The sequence below is a fragment of the Orycteropus afer genome, unplaced genomic scaffold (genome assembly GCF_000298275.1).
Source record: "Orycteropus afer afer isolate SDZICR_OR568_19922 unplaced genomic scaffold, OryAfe1.0 scaffold00141, whole genome shotgun sequence".
In the NCBI taxonomy this organism is placed as follows: Eukaryota; Metazoa; Chordata; class Mammalia; order Tubulidentata; family Orycteropodidae; genus Orycteropus; species Orycteropus afer.
In genome coordinates this window covers 2,416,863-2,440,042 of record NW_006921728.1, presented here as the reverse complement: position 1 = coordinate 2,440,042, position 23,180 = coordinate 2,416,863, and the positions used below count along the sequence as shown (strand labels likewise).

The 23,180-nt window shown below is 37.6% G+C and overlaps 1 protein-coding gene across 1 annotated transcript in view; it reads right to left on the bottom strand.

The window, feature by feature from the left end:
* The window catches only part of ASXL3 (ASXL transcriptional regulator 3), a 183,298-nt gene extending 167,896 nt beyond the window's left edge, over positions 1-15,402 (bottom strand). Inside the window, exons 1-2 of the mRNA XM_042781631.1 lie at positions 15,328-15,402; positions 14,021-14,103 (exon numbers count right to left, since the gene is read on the bottom strand). Coding sequence (XP_042637565.1) covers positions 14,021-14,103; positions 15,328-15,402 — 158 coding nt within the window. The remainder of the gene's footprint in view (positions 1-14,020; positions 14,104-15,327) is intronic.
* Positions 15,403-23,180: the final 7,778 nt, after the last annotated feature.

Sequence of the window (23,180 nt, the reverse complement as noted above, 5' to 3'; positions counted from 1 at the left end):
TATCTTATCACTCCTAGGCTACCTACCTTTAGAATGTCCCATAAGAAATGAAGATCTATTTGATAAAGTCACTTCTTCTAGGCTTCTGTGATACCCATCAAACTTATACACTAACTTATATGATAGAATATGTTAAAAAGTAAGTAAAAATCAGAGACAATTTTTGGACCTCAATTCTCACAAACTAAGAAAAATAATCTGAAACTATTTCAATTAATTTTAAAGTGTTTACTACAATCAGTGCCACGCCTCGGAAGGGAGGTTGGGCAATCTACTTCCCTAGCGATACCACCTCGGAGACCCAAGGAAGGGTTGCTATGATTCGAGTCCGACTCATTGGCAAACAACAACAACAACTACAATCAGCAACATGTAATAGGCTTTCAAATCTATTTTTAAAATTTAATCTATACAACAACCCTAGGCAATAGCAAAGGCAGAAATAAATATTATCATTTAAATGAATAAGACAATGGTCTATCATGAATTCATTACAAAAATATTTGATAGTCCTAAACAGGATTTAAGGATCTCTGGTGGTGAAGTGCCTAAGGCATGTGACTGCTAACCAGAAGGCTGGTGGTTCAAACCCACCACCCACTCCTCGGAAGGAAGATTGGGCAATCTACTTCCATAGTAATACTGCCTCGGAAACCCAAGGAGGGGTAGCTATGAGACAGGCTTTAATCTCACTCAATCAGCAAAATAATCATTACCTATAACCCATGCTGAACTGATATACGTACTAAAGATCTGACTATAAAGAAAATTCAAATGGGTTATTAATGTCACAAAAAAAAAAAAATCGATAAATGTACGCTATACTTTTACTTGACAGTATTTTATTTCCCCTTTGGACTCTTCAGGTCACAATTTATCACATTCTGACTATATGTGAATATTTAATTGCTATTCATTTTAATTTGTATAGGGAATAGAGGGAAAAAATAATAAGTAAACATAAAAATGACATCACATGAGGGAACAGAGAAGGCTGGAAGAGTTCAGAAGGGAAATTTGAAGAGAAAACTGGGTGCTAGCCATACTCATTGCATCAAACGGTCTGAAGACAAACCCATTCTCCCTTGCTTCGTATATTTCATCCTCTTATTACATGCATTCCAAAAAGTAGCTGGAATAAGAATATTCAATAAAATAAAATGATCTATTCCTGCAAGACTGCCATTGCCTGTGTTGTGTCTTTGTAAGCTCAACAGCTCTCTATGTCAGCACACAAAGGTAAGAAAGGATGCCCACAACACCTTCCCCTGTCCTCCTCCTCCTCCTTCTTTGGGCATGGTCTTGATGGCAGCAAGGAGCCAATGAGACCAGATTCGAGAATCGCAGATCACCATTTGAAGCACAAATTGCAGGAAAATCTCTCTTGCACCTCTAACTTCTGCCAACAGTTTTACAAATATGTGCTACTGAAGGCAAATAAAATCAGGTAATAGAGGGTGACTGGATCAATGAAAACCCATCATGTCAGGAAAAACAACTGAAAGACACGTCCTTTCTAATAGTACCCTAGCAAAGAACATTTATCTCGTTTTCTTTCTGTGGCCTGGCCTTTGCTCACAACCAGGCCTTTTTGCACATTCTTCTCAAATCTGAAATGATCGCCCTCTTCTAAATTTAAAGATGAATCATATGTTCATTAGTTCCATAATTGCGGACAATTCACTCACCTTTTCTAAGTCTTAGTTTGCTGACCTGTAAAATAAAAGTTTAAGACTATATGATCTACAAAGGTCTTACCAGAAACAAAATGTTACAGTTCTGAGTTAAATATCATTCACACCTTAGACTGCATCTTAAGGTATAGAAATAGAAAGCCTTCTGTTTTGAAAAGAAAGCTTGCCCTCAGACCAGTTCACCAAAGCTTCCTTTAAAGTTGGGATAGTAATGACAACAGTAAATGGCTCCTGTTGGAAATCTGCCCCATCCTTCTTTTTACCAAAGGCTGTAATTCCTCAGCTATTAGGAATTTTTAGGAATTACTCAGCTCACTTTCCTCTTATCACAAAGGTACATATCTAATAAAGAACAGCAACTGTTTGGGTAACCAGATGGCTGGAAGCTGGGTGAGGGGGGAGACTGGATTTTACATTGTACATGTTGATCTGCTCCAAGTTACTCAAAATGCTCCACTATTTTACAATCATTTTCATATAAGAAAAGAAGACAGTGTTGCTGTACCTATTATACAAACCAATCTATAAAGCTTTGGAAATCAAGTTGTAATTGGCTGACTCCAAACAACTGCTGTCATTGTGTTTGCCATCGAGTTGGATCCGACTCACAGCAACCCCTCCTTTAGTTTCCAGGGCAGTATCACTACAAAAGTAGATTGTCCAGTCTTCCTTCTGAGGAGTGGCTGGTGGGTTTGAACCGCCAGCCTTCTGGTCAGCAGTCAAATGCCTTAGGCACTACGCCACCAGAGCTCCTTACTCCAAAACAACAGGGTGTAAGAATAAGAAATTTAAATATATATATAATTTTAAAAATCAAATAAATATTTCCAATATTAAGACTGTATAAAAGAAATGAACAGTAAAAATGGTTTTAAGTAATTCCAAATTGTACTCCTTGTGAACCTGATTCAGTACTTTTTTGTTTGGAGGCAGGTGGTAGGGTGGCAGGGGATGCCAATACGATCCCTGCTAATCCTAACACTTAGGAATTTAAGATTTGAGCCGTTCTTTAGACTCTCTCACTAGCAACAACCTGTTTGAACAAATCTGCATGAATGCCATTTTTTCTGTATCTAGCAGCCAGCAGATCACCTTCAATAAACACAAATTAAGCAATAAGTTGAATCATCATCACTATACAAATTGTTGTAGTTCATGCAGACATGTTAGAGAAGAACTAACCACAGGCTAGCCACAGTGTCCAAAAAGAGAACACTCTCTGCCTAGCAATGTTATGGCTTTTGTGAAAATTAAAAATAACAGTAAGAAGGAAAGAGTGGTGCTTTTATATGTCCCAGTAGAAGTACAATGGATGGATGGATGGGAGGCAGTGGACAAGTGGTCCTGATACAGATGACAAACAACAGTAAATTATCTCTGATTATTCTCCGCTTAAAAGAATTTCCTAAAAAGGATGCAACAATGCTGCTCCTAGAACTGTTGTCACATTCATTTGGGCCTTTTCTTCCCCTAGATACCTCTCTATAATGAAAAACAATGTTAATAACTTAGCCTCACACTAAACCAAAAAACAAACTCATTACTGTCAACTACCCCCATCTAAACATGGTTTAGACAATCCCATCTATTTTCATCCAGTTGCTTCTACCATTGTAGTAACTGTCACCCTCTAAAAATTGTCTTTTGGATTAATTACTTTCTGTTAGCAATTACTCTTTGGCTACAGATCAGCAGAATTCCCAAGGAATGAGAATTTCAATCTATAAGGCCAAAATCAGTAATAAAATGGTCATAATCCTATGAAGTCCTCAGTTCTCCCATGACCCACATTATGCTTCCCTCCCTCCCAGCATTATCCTCTAAACAAACAGTAAGAAGTTACATTTAAAGAATGTCTTGCTGCTGTCCATGAGGCCAGTTATTCACTCAAAGTATTCTTCTCACATTGGACAGCATATTAGTTAAAGTCCTTCTAACATATTGAATCTTCCAAATACGGATAGTTACAGAAATGTTTCTTTCACCCTCCATTACCATTTATAATAAAGCTATAAATTAAAAGATTTTCAGCACACATATCTCCAAATCAAACCCAACCCCACTGCCACTAAGTCAATTCCAACTCATGGTGACCTTCTAGTACAGAGAAGAATGCTCCATAGGGTTTCCAAGGCTGCACATATTTATGGAAGCAGATAGCCTCATCTTTCTCCCATGAAGCGGCAAGTGGGTTTGAACGGCAAACCCTCTGGATAGCAGCTGAGTGCTTTAATTACTATGAAACCAGAGTTTCTTCACACCTACCAACAGGTCAGATTTTTATCTCAGTGAGTAATATATAAGAAACCACACTCAGGGCTCAGGACCATAGTCACAGGGGACATCAAGCTCAACTAGCATAACATACTACACAAAACATTGTTCCACCTCCTACTTTGGTGAGTAGTGACTGGGATGTTAAAAGCTTGCAAGCAGCCATCTAGATGCAATGATGGGTCTCTCCTCATCCAGAGCAAAGAAGAATGAAGAAAACCAAAAATTCATGGAAACAATTAGTCCTAGTGACTGGTATACCATGCAATGCTCAGCCTATATGACAATGAGACCAGAAGAACTAGATAGTGCCCGGCTACCACTGTCAACCACGTGGAGGGGATCTATGTAGGAGATTCTGGATAGAGAGGGAGAACAATGTGGAACAAAACTCAAAATTATTTGAGAAAAAAAAAAAAAAAAGAGGGGACTAAGTTTGCTGGTCTGATAGAGCCTGGTAGAACCACTGAGACCATGGCCCCTAGCTGCCCTTCAGGTCTGGAAATGAACCCACACCTGTGGCTTCCAGCCAAACAAAAGACAGGAATATGAGGAGAACATTTACCAGAGGTAGATACACTCCTTGGTGAGAACAATCATGGGAGAAAGAAAGGCTGTGTATGCACAGGGAGACAGCTCAGGGGGCAGGAGTGCATGAAGGGATGGACACAGGGAAGAGGTAACTATTGGGAGGAAGTGGGAGGGGAGCTGTTGCATTGTGGTAAATTGCAGTCCATGTCACAAGACCTTTTAAGTGTACGTGAACTGCTGTATGGAAAGTGAATTTGCTCTGTAAATTTTCACCCACATCACAATTAAAAAAAAAAAAAGAAACAACACTCAGCGAGGAAAGCTGCTTCCTTATTTCTATGGGGTAGGACAGTGTTTACTTAAAGAGCATCTTATAACCAATATTTTTTTACTCACAGTTTTATTAGGCCAGGGCTTCAAGTGTTTAAAAAGGTTAAGAGCAATTGGCTCTATGTTAGACAACAAATCATAGGTTTGCCACTTACTAGTTGGATTACCTTTCTCAAATTACTTAATCTTGTTTGCCTCAGTTTATCTATAAAATGGGAAATACATTAGTATCTACCAATTCAAAGCTGTTTTATTTTTGGTTTTTAAGACAATGCATGTAAACCACCTAGGGACCTTCTACAAAAAAACAAACTAAACTCACTGCCGTCATCAACTTACAGCGACCACTTCCTTGGGTTTCCAAGACAGTATCTCTATGGAAGTAGATTGCCCAATCTTCCTTCTGAGGAGTGGCTGGTGGGTTTGAACCGCCAGCTTTCTGGTTAGTAGTCAAATGCCTTAAGCACTATGCCACCAAAGTATAATAGAGGCTCAATACATGTTTGTGGAATGAGGATATCCCTTAAAGTTTCTACAAAGCCACTGGAACCTAAACCAGTAAGCAAAATTCAGTCACTTAACAGGTCTTCATTTATTAACTTCAAACATGATCGATCTCTCTCTCTCTCTCTAACCTTTAATTTCTCTGATGTCTTCTATTGGCTACTAAGCACATGGCCCTGCTGTGTGCATATACACCTGAGTAATACTGAGCACTTGTCTAGGATGTGACTTTTAACAGACTGAAGAGAGAGCTGACATCATATACAGTGCTGTGTAGCACCTACAGACCTTATCTTAAAACAAAACCAAACAAGTCAATAGAATTATCAGCTGAATTTTAGATGGACTTCCAATGAACAGTTATTTATCGGATTCTGTGTGGGTATGTGGATAGGGAAAGGATAAACAGTCTTTTTGTTATAGCAAAAGAATTAAGACTTACTGTTTGAAATTATGTACTGTAACTTTTAGAAAACCTGGCCCAACAAAATATCATTATTTTTATTCCTTCTGAAAACAAGTCAACTATAAAAACCAGTCCCCATGTCAGCATATCAACTCTTTTGCATTTGAATTATGTTGACAGTTTAAAACAACAAAGCAAAACTAAACTCTTTTAAAAGTATGGAAATTAAAAGCCCAAGCAATAAAATGAAAATGAACAGAAAAGCACCACTTAGAAAAAATTGAATAAAATCAGCCCAATTAAATGCTTCTTCCTCCCCAAAGATTTTTTTGCCTGCATCTGATACTCACAGGGGTTCATATACAATGTAATTTTATATCCATTTCTGGTTTTATTTCTTCACTGAAATGTGTATAGTATGCTCCATGTTTCAGGAGTAAATTTTTCTAGATCTTGATAAAGCTAAAATCAGCCAAATTACTTTTTTGTTCAATTATTTGGAGGAATGGAGAAAGCATGACACAACTGTAAAAATATGTATTAAGAAACGGCCATTTCATAGCTATAATTGGATACCTTAGTGGATACTGATGCCTTGAGGGTTATATGCAGTCACCATAGCTATTTTTACCAAAGGCTTCAAAATAAAATCCAAATTAATTCATGTTACATTAGGATACACATCATCCTTGGACATGAAATTTATTAAACCATGCATTCTATTAGTTCACATATTAGGAATAACATATGAAAACACATATTATGTGAAAACAGAAGTACTGTATTATATTCAGCATCTTGTTATGAACACCTACCAAGACAAATCAGACTCAAAATCCTAGAAATGCTTTTATGGTACACCACGAATTCTGGAAATGTTGAGGTCCACATCCTTAATCACTATTAATATGACTTGTATATGGGAATTGGGACAAGTTGTATTACAAATTTACTACATTTCTATGTGCCTCTTCCACACTCAGCAATCGAACTATATGGCCTCTTAAAGAACAATGTGAGAACTACCAGAAGTGTGTACATGCACACACACACCCACACAATACATACTTCATGTTTGCCTTGTGGGGCTCTACTTCTATTTTGCAAAACATGATAAAATAATGAGAGAAACTACACAGGAAAAGGAAAGTGGTCAACTGTGGCTGCAATCTCCTATGCTTGACTAGGAAGACCAAAAAGGTGTTCAACATCAGAGCTGACTGGGGTTGCACTAAGGAGCTGGGACAGTGACCTTGCAGGGCAATGTTTCCCATAATTATATTTTAGCTCAGGCAATGCTTTCATGATAATATATAATCTTTCCAACCTCATCAAGAATTATTTTAATCATTTTGTCACTACAAAAAAAAAAGATGTAATTTCAAGTCAATATAAAAAGTTTAATATGAGATCACTATAATTTCAAATATATTATGTTGTTGTTATGTGCCGTTGAGTCGGACCCAACTCATAGCGACCCCTCCTTGGATTTCCGAGGCAGTATCACTATGGAAGTAGATTGCCCCATCTTCCTTCTGAGGAGTGGCTGGTGGGTTTGAACCGCCAGCCTTCTGGTTAGCAGTCAAGTGCCTTAGGCACTATGCTACCAGAACTCCCTCAAATATATTATAGTTATTTTTAAACAATCAGTGATATGCATGTATAAATTATGATTTCTTCTTTAACAAATTTTATACCATTGATTTTAAGACTACTGTATTTTATGAAGCAATTATGAACAAAAACATCAATACTTACAAACAAAATTTTACATGAATGTTACATTTGAAGGGTATCAAATGAATATAAAAACATGACCAGATTAAAAATCTCTATCAAAATCTTATCTAACTGCAAGGTATAATGTGTACTTACTCTCATCATTCATCTCACAAATCTTACATTATTAGGATATTATCCATTTATCATCCAGCTACCACATAACTAGAAAAAGGACCATACTTGATTTCACCTAATTATCACCAAATATATAATTAACAGTAGCGTTTGAGTAATAATTTAATAAGTAGAATATGTTTCTTGGAGTATCATGATTATCATTAAGAAAGGATGTTACAAATGATAATCGTTGTTTGAGGAAAGAAAATAGATTTGAAAGGTGGTAAATGAATAATGGCAAAGAGTGAGGAAGAGAGGAAAGTAGTACTTAAGAAGTAGAATTAACACTACCCAAGAACTCACTGGCCATGGAGGTATGGGAAAAGAGAACTGAGAATAATAACTGAGATAATCTTAATAAGGATGACAAGCACAGTTTTTATGTCAACTAAAAGGTAAATCATCCTAGAGCCTTGTTATACACTTACACACAACCATACACACACACACACACACACAAATACATGCAGATTTCCCTGTTCTACTTAGTAACACCACCGTCACACACATCCCCTGTTTCTAAGTAGCTGACCTTGCACATCATTCACTCAACGAGAGAATTAGATGTAACAAATGGCAAAGTTGACACTGTGAGCTAACAATGTAGTTCTAAAATGGTCCAACACAAACAAACTAGACCACCATTTCAGTATGAAAGAAAGGATATACCAATATGGAGTCTGCAGATAAGAATTGATTTTGCAATAGAAATTATCTGTGTTTCTTTCTTATCTCTACACAAAACATTTCAGCAGCGAGAGAGAATCATCTCCTATAGCACTAATTAGAAACGTAAATCTCACCAAGAGAAATGCCAAGAAATTTTATTGTTTGTCACTATAGATGGTAATAGAATTTTCTGACATTTTATCCTCCTAGAAAAAAAATGCAACATCTTTAATAAACCACAGTACAAAGTGGAGATACTAATTTCAGCATATCGTAACAGAGGTTGCAAAACAGAAAACATAAACAAGCCTTAAGATAAATAGTTAAAACAAATTTATTCTATGAATTATCAGTGGAAATAAAAATTTCTCACTGAAACCAGAATAACTACAAAATCTAAGGCTGTCACTGCATGTTCCACATAGCAAAATCAAAAATATGTCCATATTTCTAGTAACAGTAAGCACAACAGAGATTGTTTATAAAACTTTTTAAATGTCCCTACTATGACATGTAATTATAGTCTGCTGCTCTGTAAATAATTGATGAAAGCTAATATAGATTTTATTAAGTAACGTATCTGTAATACTGCAAAAATGTGCCTAATGAATAATGTTGGGCTTGTTGAACTGCCTGCCCTCAACAGAGGGGTTTTGTTTTCTGATGGCTGTTTTTTTCTTTTTTTGCTTTGTGTTTTTTGACTTTTTTCTATTTTATGATCATCTCTCTTCCATTAAAAAGCTATTTACCTATCATTCACGAATATAAATATCGTATCACAGTTCATGCTCCATTAATGATAGGTATCTTGCTATAATGATGCCCAGCACATAGAAAATTACCCCTCACTCCACTGATGGATGGTTGTTTGCTCTTACAAATGAGTGATATAAGTCTTACCTAGACCTAACAGCACCTGGATATGTCCCTGTACAGAGCACAGGATTCTTTGAAAGCATCACTTTAAATGAGCAGATAAAAACATTCTCAGGCATCAAGGACTCCTCAGTCTTCTTTAAGAAATAACTTCTGAATAAGCAAAACAAAAGCCAAAATAGAATTAGAACTACCCCAAAAACCATCCAAAGCAACATGGTAACTGGAGTTAGTCCTTTTTTTCTATGGATGTACTTTTAATTACTACAGACAAGATCGTAGTCTACAATAGCACCATACCTCCCCACGGAAGAAGGAATGGCTTAGCTGAGTACACCAAACACCACCACCAAATATTCATCCACAAAAAGCAGCAAACTGGAATATTCACATTTTTAATCCCCTCTGTAAGCAACATAATTATTTGATTGGTTAGAAGGTTCAATTATCTAGAAGCATTCCAAACAGCTATGTTTGATCAATCACTGACAAGTAAAAGAAGCCTGTAAATACTCACTCAAAATCAGTAAAGCCAGTGTATCGATATGCCAGAACAAAATTACATTGATAAAAATCTATCCCATTATACAGAAGGGAAGTAAAACTTGCCAATTGTACTTTCAATTAAAAAAAAGTTTTGGGGCAAAAAACTATGCCATGATCCTATTATTAATTTGTTTAACAAAACCCAGATGTTCTTCTGATAACTAATTAATATTCACATTTCTTTTGAAAACACACATGGAAAATACTTAGTTCAGTCTAGCTTTTCCAAATAGAATTTAATCATACAGTACACATTACATCAAAAATACAAAAAAGATATAAAAAAACACGATGTAGGAAAGTCGTTCTCATTTGATCATGTCCACAATGAAAAATATTTAAAGTACCTTACTTCAAAAAAGGAAAAGGTTGCATAAAATGTCAAGAATTTCATCTCAGCCAAATAAAATACAGGCAGTCCCCAAGTTACAGACAAGGCTGTTCCTAACGGGGTCTTTAAGAATTCGTAGGTCAGTTGGAACAGGTGCATATATGGTTCTTATTTGCTTTACTTCTGTGTAAGAAATGGCTCAAAACCTTTTCAAGAATTTACAAGCTACACAAACAGCAAGTGAAGGTTTTGATGAAGAACTTTGTTGGGAGTATTCAAAGTGAGGGCACATTTGCATAACATTAAAGGGCAAGCAGTAGTTGTCCTTAAGTTGGATGTTCATAACCCAGGGACTGCTAGTAACACCACCACATGTACTATTGTTGTTGTTATGTGCCATTGAGTCAGATCTGACTCATAGCGACCCCTTCTTGGGTTTCCAAGGCAGTATCACTAAGGAAGTTGATCACCCAACCTTCCTTCCAAGCCACACACATTCAAATATCCACATCAGTTTCATCAAAATTATCAATGTATTTTTTTTACTGCAAGTTATATGTTTAAACCAGAGGTTCTTATAATGTTTGAAAACAAGCAACAGCAAAAAAAAAAAAAAACTATTGACTAGGATGACAAACATGTCACATTAAAAAGAAGCTTCCAACTCTGAATGCAAACAAGTCATCAGTAAACACCAACAAAGTACCACCTTGAGAATGAAGATCATCTACTCAACAAATGTTTATTTAGTCCCCGCTGAGTGTCAACAAGGAAGACATACAAGGGCAAAATTATAATACAGCAAGGTCAATGCTATAGGAAGCCTGACCTGGCACATGGAGAATGAAGTATCCCTTAGAACTTGAAACAAATGGCCTTATTTAAAGGCCAGTCTGACGGAATGATGATGGCTAATGACCAAATCTTCTCTTTCCAGAAATGCTAGGTACAGTGGCAGACTATTTTGGGGAGACTGGAAATATCTACCTCTCATCCATAAAAGGAGATACCAAGAGAGCTATGGCTACATTATTACCATTCACAATCACTTCCATATATTGAATCAGGCATATCAAACCTGCATTTCTTAAAAAGGACATCATTACTAAATAATTTGAAATTAATCAGTTATGCTTGACAATTTCTAAACTTAACATTACTTACGAAAAACACATACAGTTACACTTCATTTATTCAGCTACTTTAAGCATTTGGAAAACACTTAAGAACTTGGAAGGTGCCAAAACAGTATACTAAGTAGGCAAACAAAATGCCAGAATCTAAACTTTAAAATAACATGCCTAGCATATGGGAGAGTCTCAAAAATTCATTCATACATTTATTTTAGAGATGATTCTAATCAACTAGAACTAGAAAACAGGGGAAGAATAGACACAGATAAGCCAGACATAAAAGCAGGTCACAGACTGACAGGAGAAATAAGATTTACAGAAACAGAATGAAAAGAAATGAGAACACAAGATGCACAGTCACCTCACAATGCACAGCTGATTTTACAGAGAATAAGTTCAATAGAACCATGGTCCCTTTCTTTGCCTTTTCCTTCCAACTTACGAATTCCTCGCAGGTACTTTCAATATCGGTATTTGTAACAACAAACATTGTCTTCCTTTACAGGAGGGCATGATGATGATCAGGGGAAGAGGTTTGGGGAAGATGCACATTTAGAGGAATTTCGATCACTGTGCAGCTGATTCTGACCCCTGGTGACCCCAGGAGTTACAAAGCATAACTGAACTCCGTGGAGTTTTCTTGGCTATGATCTTTACAGAAGCAGGTCACCAGGCCTTTCTGCCATGGTACTAGGGTGGGTTCGAATCAAAAAACTTCTGGTAAAGTAGCCACACACAAATCGTTGCACCACCAAGGGACCAATTCAGATGAATAAGAGGTTATATTTCCTATTTCACTGTTCTTTATAATTACTCTTTAAAGAAGCTGGTTGCTTTGTTTTGCTGGGTTTTGTTAGCCATGTATGCATAAAGACCTTTAATATACCATTTTGGGAAGACCAGCTTTATGAAAAAATATGAAACGATGCTGTTACAGTAATAAGTGTAATTAAAATGCTGTTCAGTGCTACGGTGCAGGAATTTTATATCTCAAGGTCTCTAACAACCAAGAGTAGCACAGTCACCCCTATGGAGAAGAATATCTTAATGAACAAATTTCAAATGTCTGCTTATAAAAGCTGCTTTTTAGTCTGTGTTGGCAGATTCTTCTGGCACAAAGCCTACACTTGTCAAGAACTGATATCCTTAGATTTTTACCCTCTCATTTCTTCTGGCCTTAGCACAAATATTTTCAATGCTATCTAAATGGTATAAATATTTTCAGGGCTTTTGATAAGCAGCAAGGAGAAAATTAATATCCAGGTCTCCCCATTTTGTTCCCTAACCCCTCACACTGACATGTGGCATAGAAGCAAAGGCTCTTTTCTAACAGAGCTGTTGGGCACTGTCAGCATCTTCCCTCCCCATTGTTGCCTCCACTTCATGGGGGTTCAATTATTGCAAACACAGAGTAGTTACATGAGCTCAAACTATTTCTCCAGGACAGGCAGAAAACAGACTTCAATATAGAGATGGAATTTGAGTATAGCTCAATTCTATGCCCTCACTTGATTGTGACATTCATGGATCTAACTTCAGAAGATACATTTTAAACAACTAAGAGGTGGATGTTACCCACACTATAGAGTTATAGGAGATACCTATTTTTAGGAAAAGTTAGCCTGGGGAGAATATTCACTTCTCCCTGCAATACTATCTCAGTATCAGTCAAAACATTCACAGGGTCGGTCGGTCAGCTACAAGGCGGTTCTTCAGCAAGTTGCAGTTACTTTACCCACAATGGTGTGCAGGAAGGTAACCTCGTGCTGATTTTATACACATACGGCAACATGGTGGTTATTTTAACCTACAAAACCATCTTTTATACACATTGTGCAATAATCATCTACGTGGCCTATATTGCCAGCTACAGCCAAAGTGTTAAAATAAAAAAATAAAAATAAAGGATCATCACAGATAAACTGAATCTGGTATATTCATACAATGGAGTGTTTGGCCATAAAAAAGAATGAAAGCACTGATGCACGCTATAACGTTGATGCATGCTAAGCTGATGCATGCTACAATGTGGCAGAACCATGAAAAAATTGTTGTAAGTAAAAAAAAAAAAAAAAAACAGTCAAAAAAGGCCATACATCGTATGAGTCTATTTATATAAAATGCCCAGAATAGGAAAATCCATAGAGACAGAAAGTAGACTAGTAATTGCCAGGGGCTTGGGGTAACTGCAAATGGAAACAGTTTCTTTCTGAGGTGATGAAAATATTCTAAATTTACATAGTGGTGATGATTGCACAATCTTGTGCATAAACCAGAAACCAATGAATTGTGTACTTTGAAAGGGTGACTTGTATGTATGTGAATCATATCTCAAAAAAACTAAAGAATTAGTAGCTGATACATGATACTTCAAATAGAGGCATTCTAAATATAATAGGATTAAATGTTCAATTGCATTCATTGCACTTTGAATTTTATCAGAGTGAGTTCACTTCTCTAGCTTACGATTTATCTATTGAGTCTATAAAAGTGTTTCTCTTTCACTTCTCATTTTCAGAAACACAATCTCCTCTTATGAGAACAAGAAATAGGAATAACGCCAATGAGGGGCTAAGCCATACAGTGCTGCTCTTTGTTAAGAAAGTGCATCCTCTATCAATCCATCTAATGTCATTTATTAAGTTAACAGGCAGTTCTAAGGAAATCCTGGGTCATCCAGGTCTTTGACAATCACAAAAGAACTTTCAGGTAGTTTACTTAATACACAATCAATTACAATATCAAAAATGCATACCTCTGTTGCATTGCAACTAGTGGCAATTATTAATCAATGAAAACATAAAAACTGTTAAACATGAATACTGACCTTGTTTCTTTTAATCCTTCTTTCTGAATCACTTCCAATATCTGCTTTGCTGTCATTGGTGAGTTGGGGTGTTTTTCTAGTGCCTAAAAAAATAAAAATAAACATAAGATTCCCAGATGATCATATTAAGCCATACAAGATGAAAACGTGAGTCATGCAATATATGCTTAAAATTTTAAAGGGGAAGGGGCTGTTCTGCCAAAATGAGGTCCCATCACACAGCTCAGGTGTCCAAAATAAGAATGCAAATGTTTTCTAGACATTTATGGCAATGTCCGCAACCTATAGGGATCATTCTTCAAAAATGTCACAAAGGCATACACACCAAAAAAAGGGGGGAGGGATGTGAAACCTAAAGTTAATAAATATAATTTCCTTTATTAAAAAAAAAAAATGCTAATATTTTTTGGTGGATATATTTACAGGTTGTTAAAATGTTTCCTACTTTTCCAAAACCTTGGAAACATGGATCCTGATTATTACCAACAGCAGGAAACAAAGCGCTGGTCAGAAACAACCTCACCAGATTTATAGTACGTTCAACCTCTTCTATAGTTACAAAAAACATATATGAGGACAAGGAAAAAAAAATCATGGCCAATATGTTGAAAGGAGCACAGAGCAGCCCGTGTATTTTATCACAAAGTTTCCCAGTTCAGCTCAGTTTCCTTTCCTTTGCCTTTCCAGTTAAATTCCAGTGAGCCCCCTTCTCTTCCCATTCAGCCCACCTGTTTTATGAAGTGAGCCCCACTTTCCTTCGCTCCGCTTCTGCTCTGCTTTTTTGGGGCAGGGAGTGTCTTTAAACAAAGGTTAGGGGAATACATGGGATAAAGTTGATAATTCTCACAGGCATTAGACCATCAGCCCAGGAAATCAAGTTCCTTTATTTATCTAGGGACTAGAGTGACAGCAGTAAGCAACACTTCCCATAATGCTTACCAATAGTGACTACAGGGACCACATATGGCTACAAGAACCAAGTCTACACACACCCTCACAATGGCCTCCTCTCCGAGAGTAGATACTTACTTAAACATGGTATATGGCTTGGTTTATAGGAGCTTCATGCATAGCAGCTTCATGCACAAGTCATGGCCCCATGCAACTTAAAGATTCTAATCTATGATTATATACAATAAGGGCCATCTTCATTAAGAATTAAGAGGCCACTCTAAAAACCCAAAATTAAAAAGGCTGCCAAATCTGGTCATAATAGCTCTGTGATCCCTCCTACTGCCAAAGGCCAACTTTCAACTACTTCACTAGCAAAGGCTCTGCCCATCAAGGTCCTCCAACAAGCTACATACCATCTGCCCCTCTTCATTGACTTTCAGAATGGCTTTCTTGCTCTCCCCTTGCTGGTTCTCAGACCATTTCCCCATTTTTTCCCCCAATCCTGATCAGCCCATTAGTTGCAGTTGGTCAGTTCTTTAAAGAATATGGAAATATGAGCTATACTAGAAAGATCTGGGAGAAGTAAGAGGAGGCAGTCACAACATTTTATCAATAGGAAAGAAGGAAAATGGCTCTCACCAAGGACACTGGAGAGCTGAACTAAAAACTGCGGAACGAGAAAAAAATATATAATAAGTATAGGCATAGCTGTACAGGGAAGAGGAATAAACTTCAAACACACTGGGGGGGAAGAGGCAATAAGGAAACTGCATAATAGAGCTGAAAAGGGAAAAAGATAAGATCACAAAGAAAAAGAGAAAAGAGATATGAAAACAAAAAAGCTGACAGAATTTTTTAAATAAGACTATAAGCAGAACAATGCATAATTATGAATTACTGAAAGGGGATATTGTGGTGACATGAACTACACACAGGGTAGGCATCACCCTAAATGAGAGGCAATACTGAGAACACCAATGATCTCTGATCAAATGTATGGGCAGAAGGTCAATAAACATAGACATCCACAAATACGCAAGCAAGAAAAAGGGGAGAGGCACAGAATAGAAAGAGGAGAATCACAGGAGAAGGGAGAGAAAGGAGGAACATTGAGCTGAACTGGGAATGTCCAAAGGGTGACCTGATTAAATCTAGAAAGGGCCAAAGAGCAAACTCCACCGTACTGGACAATGTTTTGATGGGAATTTGGGTGCACTTGAAAGTGGGGTTACTCACTGTGGAGGATTCCCTGTTTCTCTTCCTGAGTACAGGCCCCTCAGCACCTGGGCAGCTCCTCCCAGCAATTGAGAGAATTTGGATAGCCCTGTCCCCTTCTCTATGACATCACATCCTACTCTACAAAGGAAGTAAAAGTGCCAAGAATTACATCATGGAAGTGGATGAGAGGCGAGAAGGAAATGATGAAGACACAAAAAACACCAGAAGCCACCCTCAGTTCCTGTAAGTCAGAGAAAGGAGACAGAAGAAAGAGAGGTTCCTGTGCATGAACAAGCTTCACTGAACTAGCTGTGGAAACATTAACAGAGCAAAAACCCAAACCCAAACCAAACCCACTGCTGTTCAGTTGATTCTGACTCACAGTAGTCCGAGAGGACAGAGTAGAACTGCTCACAGGGTTTCCAAGGCTATAAATCTTTATGGAAGCACCCCGCCACATCTTTCTTCCATGAAAGGGCTGGTGGGTTCAAACCACCAACTTTTTGGTTTGCAGCAAGCACTTTAACCACTGTGCCATCAGGGCTCCAACAGAACAAAAGATGGGGGAATTGCCTTAACAGACAAAACAGTGATACCATCAAAATAATGTGACACATGACAGAGACATGAATCAGACTTGCAAGACAGCCATACTTGAGAAGAACTACAGTCGGAAGAAGCCACATTCAGAGTAAAATGGCGACCTAAGCTATGAGGCATAAATATTAGAGTCAATAAACTGTCCACTGTTGAAACAATTTCTTGACCATGAGGCATTCCAGTTTCCCATGTCTCACCAAATTCACTTTCTGGAGTACCCACCTTGATATTATAAATACAACTGGTACTTGAATATATTTTCATAGTATGTGATACTTTTTTTTTACTTTGTCCAATTGTTTTCCACATTTTACCCACCTCTTTAGAAACTCATGTCAAGGATACACAAATCAAGAAAGGGAACAAAATTTTTTACAATCTTTAACTCTATCATGATAAAAATTTTCTATATATTGTTGTTGTTGTTGTTATGTGCCGTCAAGTCGGACGCGACTCATAGCGACCCCTCCTTGGGTTTCCGAGGCAGTATCACTACGGAAGTAGATTGCCCCATCTTCCTTCCAAGGAGTTGCTGGTGGATTTGAACCGCCAGCCCCCTGGTTAGCAGTCAATTGCCTTTAGCCACTATGCTACCAGAGCTCCCTTTCTATATATAGGATCAATAAATATTTCAGATAATCAGTACTGGTACAAATTGGTTTGAGTAGAAATAATGACAAGATTGTGACAAAATAGGAAATCTAATTTTAAAGTTTACCACCAAAAAAAAAAAGAAGAGAAAAACCAAACTCAATGCCATCGAGTTGCTTCTGACTCACAGAGGTAATGATTATCTAAAATAATCTTGTTTTCTGGCAACAAAAAGTGGGAAAATGTAAATTCATCCCTACATAGAAGAAAACAAAATACAAAATACACTCACTAGCCTAGAGTCGGAGGTAACTACTGTTAATACATGTTACCCTTCTGGTTTTTTTTCAATTCATACATATTAGTTTTAAATGATTATTGATTGATTATATTATATATTATATATAGTGTGTGTATGTATACACATACACACAGTTAAGTGTCTTACTTTGCACCATGTAATTTGAATTCTTCAAAAAGGAAATAGTAATTAGCACTACTGAAAATGGTTAATACACTTGCTTCTAACCAAACAGTTGGTGGTTCAAGTCCACTCAGAGGCACCCTGGAAGAAAGCCCTGTCCGTGACTTCCAAAAAATCAGCCATTGAAAACTCCACAGACCACAGTTGTACTGTGACACCCATGGGCTCACCATGAGTCAGAATGGGCTCCACAGCAACTGGTTTTTTGTTGGTTTTTTTAATTAACACTTCACTGAGGATAGGCATTTATATTGTTTAATTAAATTTTTGATTAATTAAAATATATTTGCAACCTTCAAACCTAGAACTGAACTTACTCCTGTGGCTTAACTTTCAGCCCAACAACAGTCAGACTTATGAAGTGAACAATAACACCAAAGAAGTATGCACTTCTTAGAACATCATCAACCCAAAAAAAAACCAAACTCACTGCCATTGAGTTGAGACCAAAAGGGCAGCATTTGTCAAGCGGTAAAGCTCAAAATGCAGGAAGGAATAGGAAAGAAGGATAAATAGAAACAGTAAACACAGGCAGGAAGTGTTAAGAGTGTGGTTACACTGTGGGGATTGCAATCAATGTCACAAAACAAAACGTATATGAATTGTTGAATGGAAAATCAATTTATATATATGCAAGAAACACAGTGAATAAAATAGTCTTAGAATAATACTATTGTGAATCAAAAGATGTGAACTTTGTCATGCCTTCTGATACACTGCCAATTGTTTCCAGGAAGATTGTAACAACTTATACTCGTGCCAGGACAGATAGTATCTGCCTCTCTCACCACATACTTGGCAGTATGAAGCATTATCACTTTTATAACACTTGCCAATACATCAAATATGTGGCATTTCATTATTTTAATTATATATCTGTATATACTAATGAGGCTAAATTTTTTTTCCAATATGGGTATCATATGGGATATAATATTTGAGATATTTGTTTTTCTTAATAATAGAAGCTTTCTACATGTTAAGAATAATACTGTTTCTCATATTCATAATAGTTATTTACCCTCCATTGTTGATTATGTTCATGATTTTTTAGGGAGACATGCACAATTTCCTATTTTCACATGAGCAACTTTATCAGTCTTTCTACTGTGACTTCTACTGCTTTTATGTTTAGAAATTTCTTTATTCAAAGTACACAGAAAGAGGTTCCTGGGGGACACAAACAGTTTGTACTCAGATAGGAACCAAAAGGTTGGCATTTCAAACCAACCCAGCAGCACTACGGCAGAAACAGGCCAAGGCAGTCTGCTTCCATGAAGACTGCAGTCAAGAAAAGTCCAGGGAGTAGTTCTACTCTGTAACTCATGGGGTCTCATCTCCTAAGTGACAAATCAACAAGGAGTACATAAATATCTACTAGTATTTTTTCGAGTACTATCATGTTTTTATTTCTTAACTCACTTGGAATGGATCTCTTTGTACCAAAGTGAAGCACTCTGGTAGCATAGCGGCTAAAGCACTTGACTGCTAACCAGAAGGCTGGCGGTTCAAACCCACCAGCCACTCCTTGGAAGGAAGGTTGGCCAATCCTACTTCCGTAGTGATACTGCCTCGGAAACCCAAGGAGGGGTCGCTATGAGTTGGGGCCGACTCAACGGCACACAACAACAACAACCTCCAACGAGGAAGGCAAGTCTTTCCCAACAAAATTTGTTTCATAAGCCACACTCAAAGGAGGAATCTTCAACCATATATTAATATTAGGGCAATGAAAACTTTGTGAATGTGAAATCAATATATAATTTTAGGGACTCAATATAAAAGACAAAAAAAAGTAGAACTGGTCTTCTTGAGGTGGACATGAGAAGAGTTCAGTGCTTCCTTATATTTACTTCCTCGTATAATGACTAAAGGGAGCTCTGGTGGTATAGTGCCTAAGGCATCTGACTGCTAACCAGAAGGCTGGTGGTTCAACCCCACCAGCCACTCCTCAGAAGGAAGGTTGGGCTCTACTTCTGTAGTGATACCGCCTCAGAAACCCAAGGAGGGGTCCCTATGAGTCCGATGTGACTGACGGCAGTGACTTTGCTTATACGTATGTACATATGTACACAAAATGACTAAAAGCACTTCTGGGAGTCTTCACGATCTCTGGATTAAGGTGAAAGTCACTGTTCTTGAGACTCTTCCAGGGGTCCTACTAGATCCCATTGATCTTTCAGACAATGGCTGTGGCAGTATCACTATTTTCTTTGCTGATTCACTGCATTATACTTCAAAATTTGGGCAGGACACTCCTCCTCTCACTATTCCTTCCTAAATTTTTAATTATTCTCTTCTTTGTTTTTCCAGATGAAACTGAATGAAAAATCAAATTACATTTTGAAGAAATTTTCATTGTTCCATCTGTTTAAGTTTCTTTTATTACCTCTAATAAGCTTTTTATTAAGTGTTTTATATTTCCAGGTACAATTATGAATGGACTTTTTCATACAACGTTCTAACATTTTATTGCTAATACGTATGAAAGTCATTGACTTGCAATGACTATTATCTATATGAACAGTTAATTGAATTCTTAATAGTTTTAATAGAAGTTTTTGGTTGAGGTACATAATTACATTTTTTGCCAACAGTGGAAACTGTATCTCCTTTTCAAGAGCTCCAAATTTTATTTCTCTTTCCTATACTATGTTCACTGGCTAAACATTTATCCTTTCTGGTCCATTTCAAAAAAAACTTTGCTGAAAATTTGAGTTGCTTTACAATTCATTTCCTCAAAATCAGGCCCTTAAAACTATTGAGTTTCCCAAAGAATATCTATAACTAGTATTATTAAACCCAGCACTACCAAGAAAAGATTGGAATTAAAAACCACTGACCAGGTATCACTGTATCTGCCACGCAAATCAGAGTCTGTCAAAGTGTTCAATCTTTACACAAACTGTCTTTTCTTTCTTTTTTAAGAAACTGGTTCTCCTGTGCTGAAGCTGTATTTGCAATTCTACTTCACTCTCTTAGAGTCGGGTCTTGTATCTCTCATGATTCTGCTTCATAAAATAAAGTCTTTTCAGTTATTTCTTCTGAGTTGCTACTCATTGGTTTCAAATTCAATACTGCTCTCCAAAAACGGGGCTTTCTATGGCTCCAAAAAGCATATATACAATCTGCTACCTTCCAAGCAATGGATACCTTCCTAAAATAGACCCACATCTGTTTTTCAGAGCATCTGAACAGATGCACAGAACTGGCAAATATACCACTGGGTTCATCTTCTTTATTGATGTGACTAAATTAGAGTCTATCTCAAAGAAGTCTAGGTTCATGAAACTTTGAGACAAGACAGTCTCATCCCAGAAACCACCTTCCCTAGAATTTTACTTGCCCTAAAAGAAGGGGGAAAAAAAAAACTGTAAAAAAGCATGGCACCATGGACCCCGGGAGGGAGATAAATGGGTTGCCAAATAATTGAGGGGTACTAGTCATTCTTTGTGGGAAAAAGATGTGGCAGTCTGCTTCTGTAAAGATTACAGCCTGGGAAATTCTATAGGGCAGTTCTCTGTCCTATAGGTGGCTTTGAATCAGAATCAACTCAACAGAAGCAGGTTAGCCATGCTAAGGAGCCCTGGTGATGCACCAGTTAAATACTCATTTGCTAAATGAAACACTGGCAGTTCAAACCCACCCAGTGACTCTGTAGGAGAAAGATCTACAATTTACTTCTTGTAAAGATTACTGTTAAGAAAACCCTGTGAGGTAGTTCTACTCTGTCACTTGAGGTCACTATGAGTCAAAAAATTGACTCAACAGCACCTAGGAATGCATTTTCTGTTTTAGGTCAACTTAAGCACTTTTCAGGTCCAGGAATACTACACCTCAAACAAGGCTTACTCAAGATTTTCTTGGTTCCTCTCAAAGAGAAAAGTCATTTTAGCTACCCTTACAGAAAACACAAGACAAGTGTTCACCTAAAAGTTAAATATTGGTCCTTCACTGGGATCTTAAAAGCTTGCAAGCAGCCATCTAGATGCAACTATGGGTCTCTCCTTGTCCAGAGCAAAGAAGAAAGATGAAAACCAAAGATTGATGGAAAGAGTTAGTCCTAGCAACTGGTACACCATGCAATCCACAGCCTATATGACTATGAGACCAGAAGAACTAGATAGTGCCCGGCTACCACTGTCAACCACTCACAGGGGGATCTATGTAGGAGATCCTGGATAGAGAGGGAGAACAATGTGGAACAAAACTCAAAATCATTTGGGAAAAAAAAAAAAAAAAATGGTGGGGACCAGGTTTGCTGGTCTGATAGAGCCTGGTGGATCCACTGAGACTATGGCCCCCAGCTGCCCTTCAGGTCCGGAATTGAACCCACACCTGTGGCTTCCAGCCAAACAAAAGACAGGCATAGGAGCTGAACATTTACCTCAGGTAGATACACTCCTTGGAGAGAACAATCATGGGAGAAAGAAGGGCTGCTTATGCACAGGGAGACAGCTCAGGGGGCAGGGGTGCATGGAGGGATAGACACAGGGAAGAGGTGACTGTCAGGAAGAAGTGGGAGGGGAGCTGTTGCATTGTGGTGAACTGTGGTCAATGTCATGAGACAAAGTATATGTGAACTGCTATAAGGAAAGTGAATTTGCTCTGTAAATTTTCACCCAAATCACAATAGAAGAAAAAAAAAACTTGGTCCTTCAGCCCCAAGTAAAACATTCTGAGAGATCTTACTAATTCAACTGCAAGGTAAGAAGATGTGCACAATTTAGAAATCATTTCAATGATATGTTTACATCTGTAGAATCTTCAATGGCTGCCAATGTCCAGGATCTCTTACTTTTTCTAACACTGATGTGTCTTCTCTTAATCCTCACTGGTAGTTCAGAAAATGTTTACTTGTTTAAGGTTTCATGTCCTAGGTTAATGATTGTGATGTTATAATCGTAATAAGCAACTACATACCACTCTACAATGATGGAAGGAGTTCACATAACAAAGGTATCCTAGTGGCTCAGTGGTTAAGCAGGCAGTCTGCTTCCCTAAAGATTGCAGCCTTGGAAACCCTGCAGAGCAGATCCACTCTGCCCTATAGGACTGCTATGAGTCAGAATTGACTCAACAGCAATTAGGTGTTTTGGGGTTTGTTTTTTTTTGGGGGGGGGGGGTCTTGGGTTCAAACCACAAAAACAAACAAAACACTGCCATTGAGTCAGATCCAACTCATAGCAACCCCTCCTTTGGTTTCCGAGACGGTATCACTACAGAAGTAGATTGCCCAGTCTTCCTTCCAAGGAGTGGCTGGTGGGTTTGAACCTCTAGCCTTCTGGTTAGCAGTCGAATGCCTTAGGCACTACACCACCAGAGTATATTTTATTTCATTTGCTCCTCACAACAACTTGGTGGCATGCATAG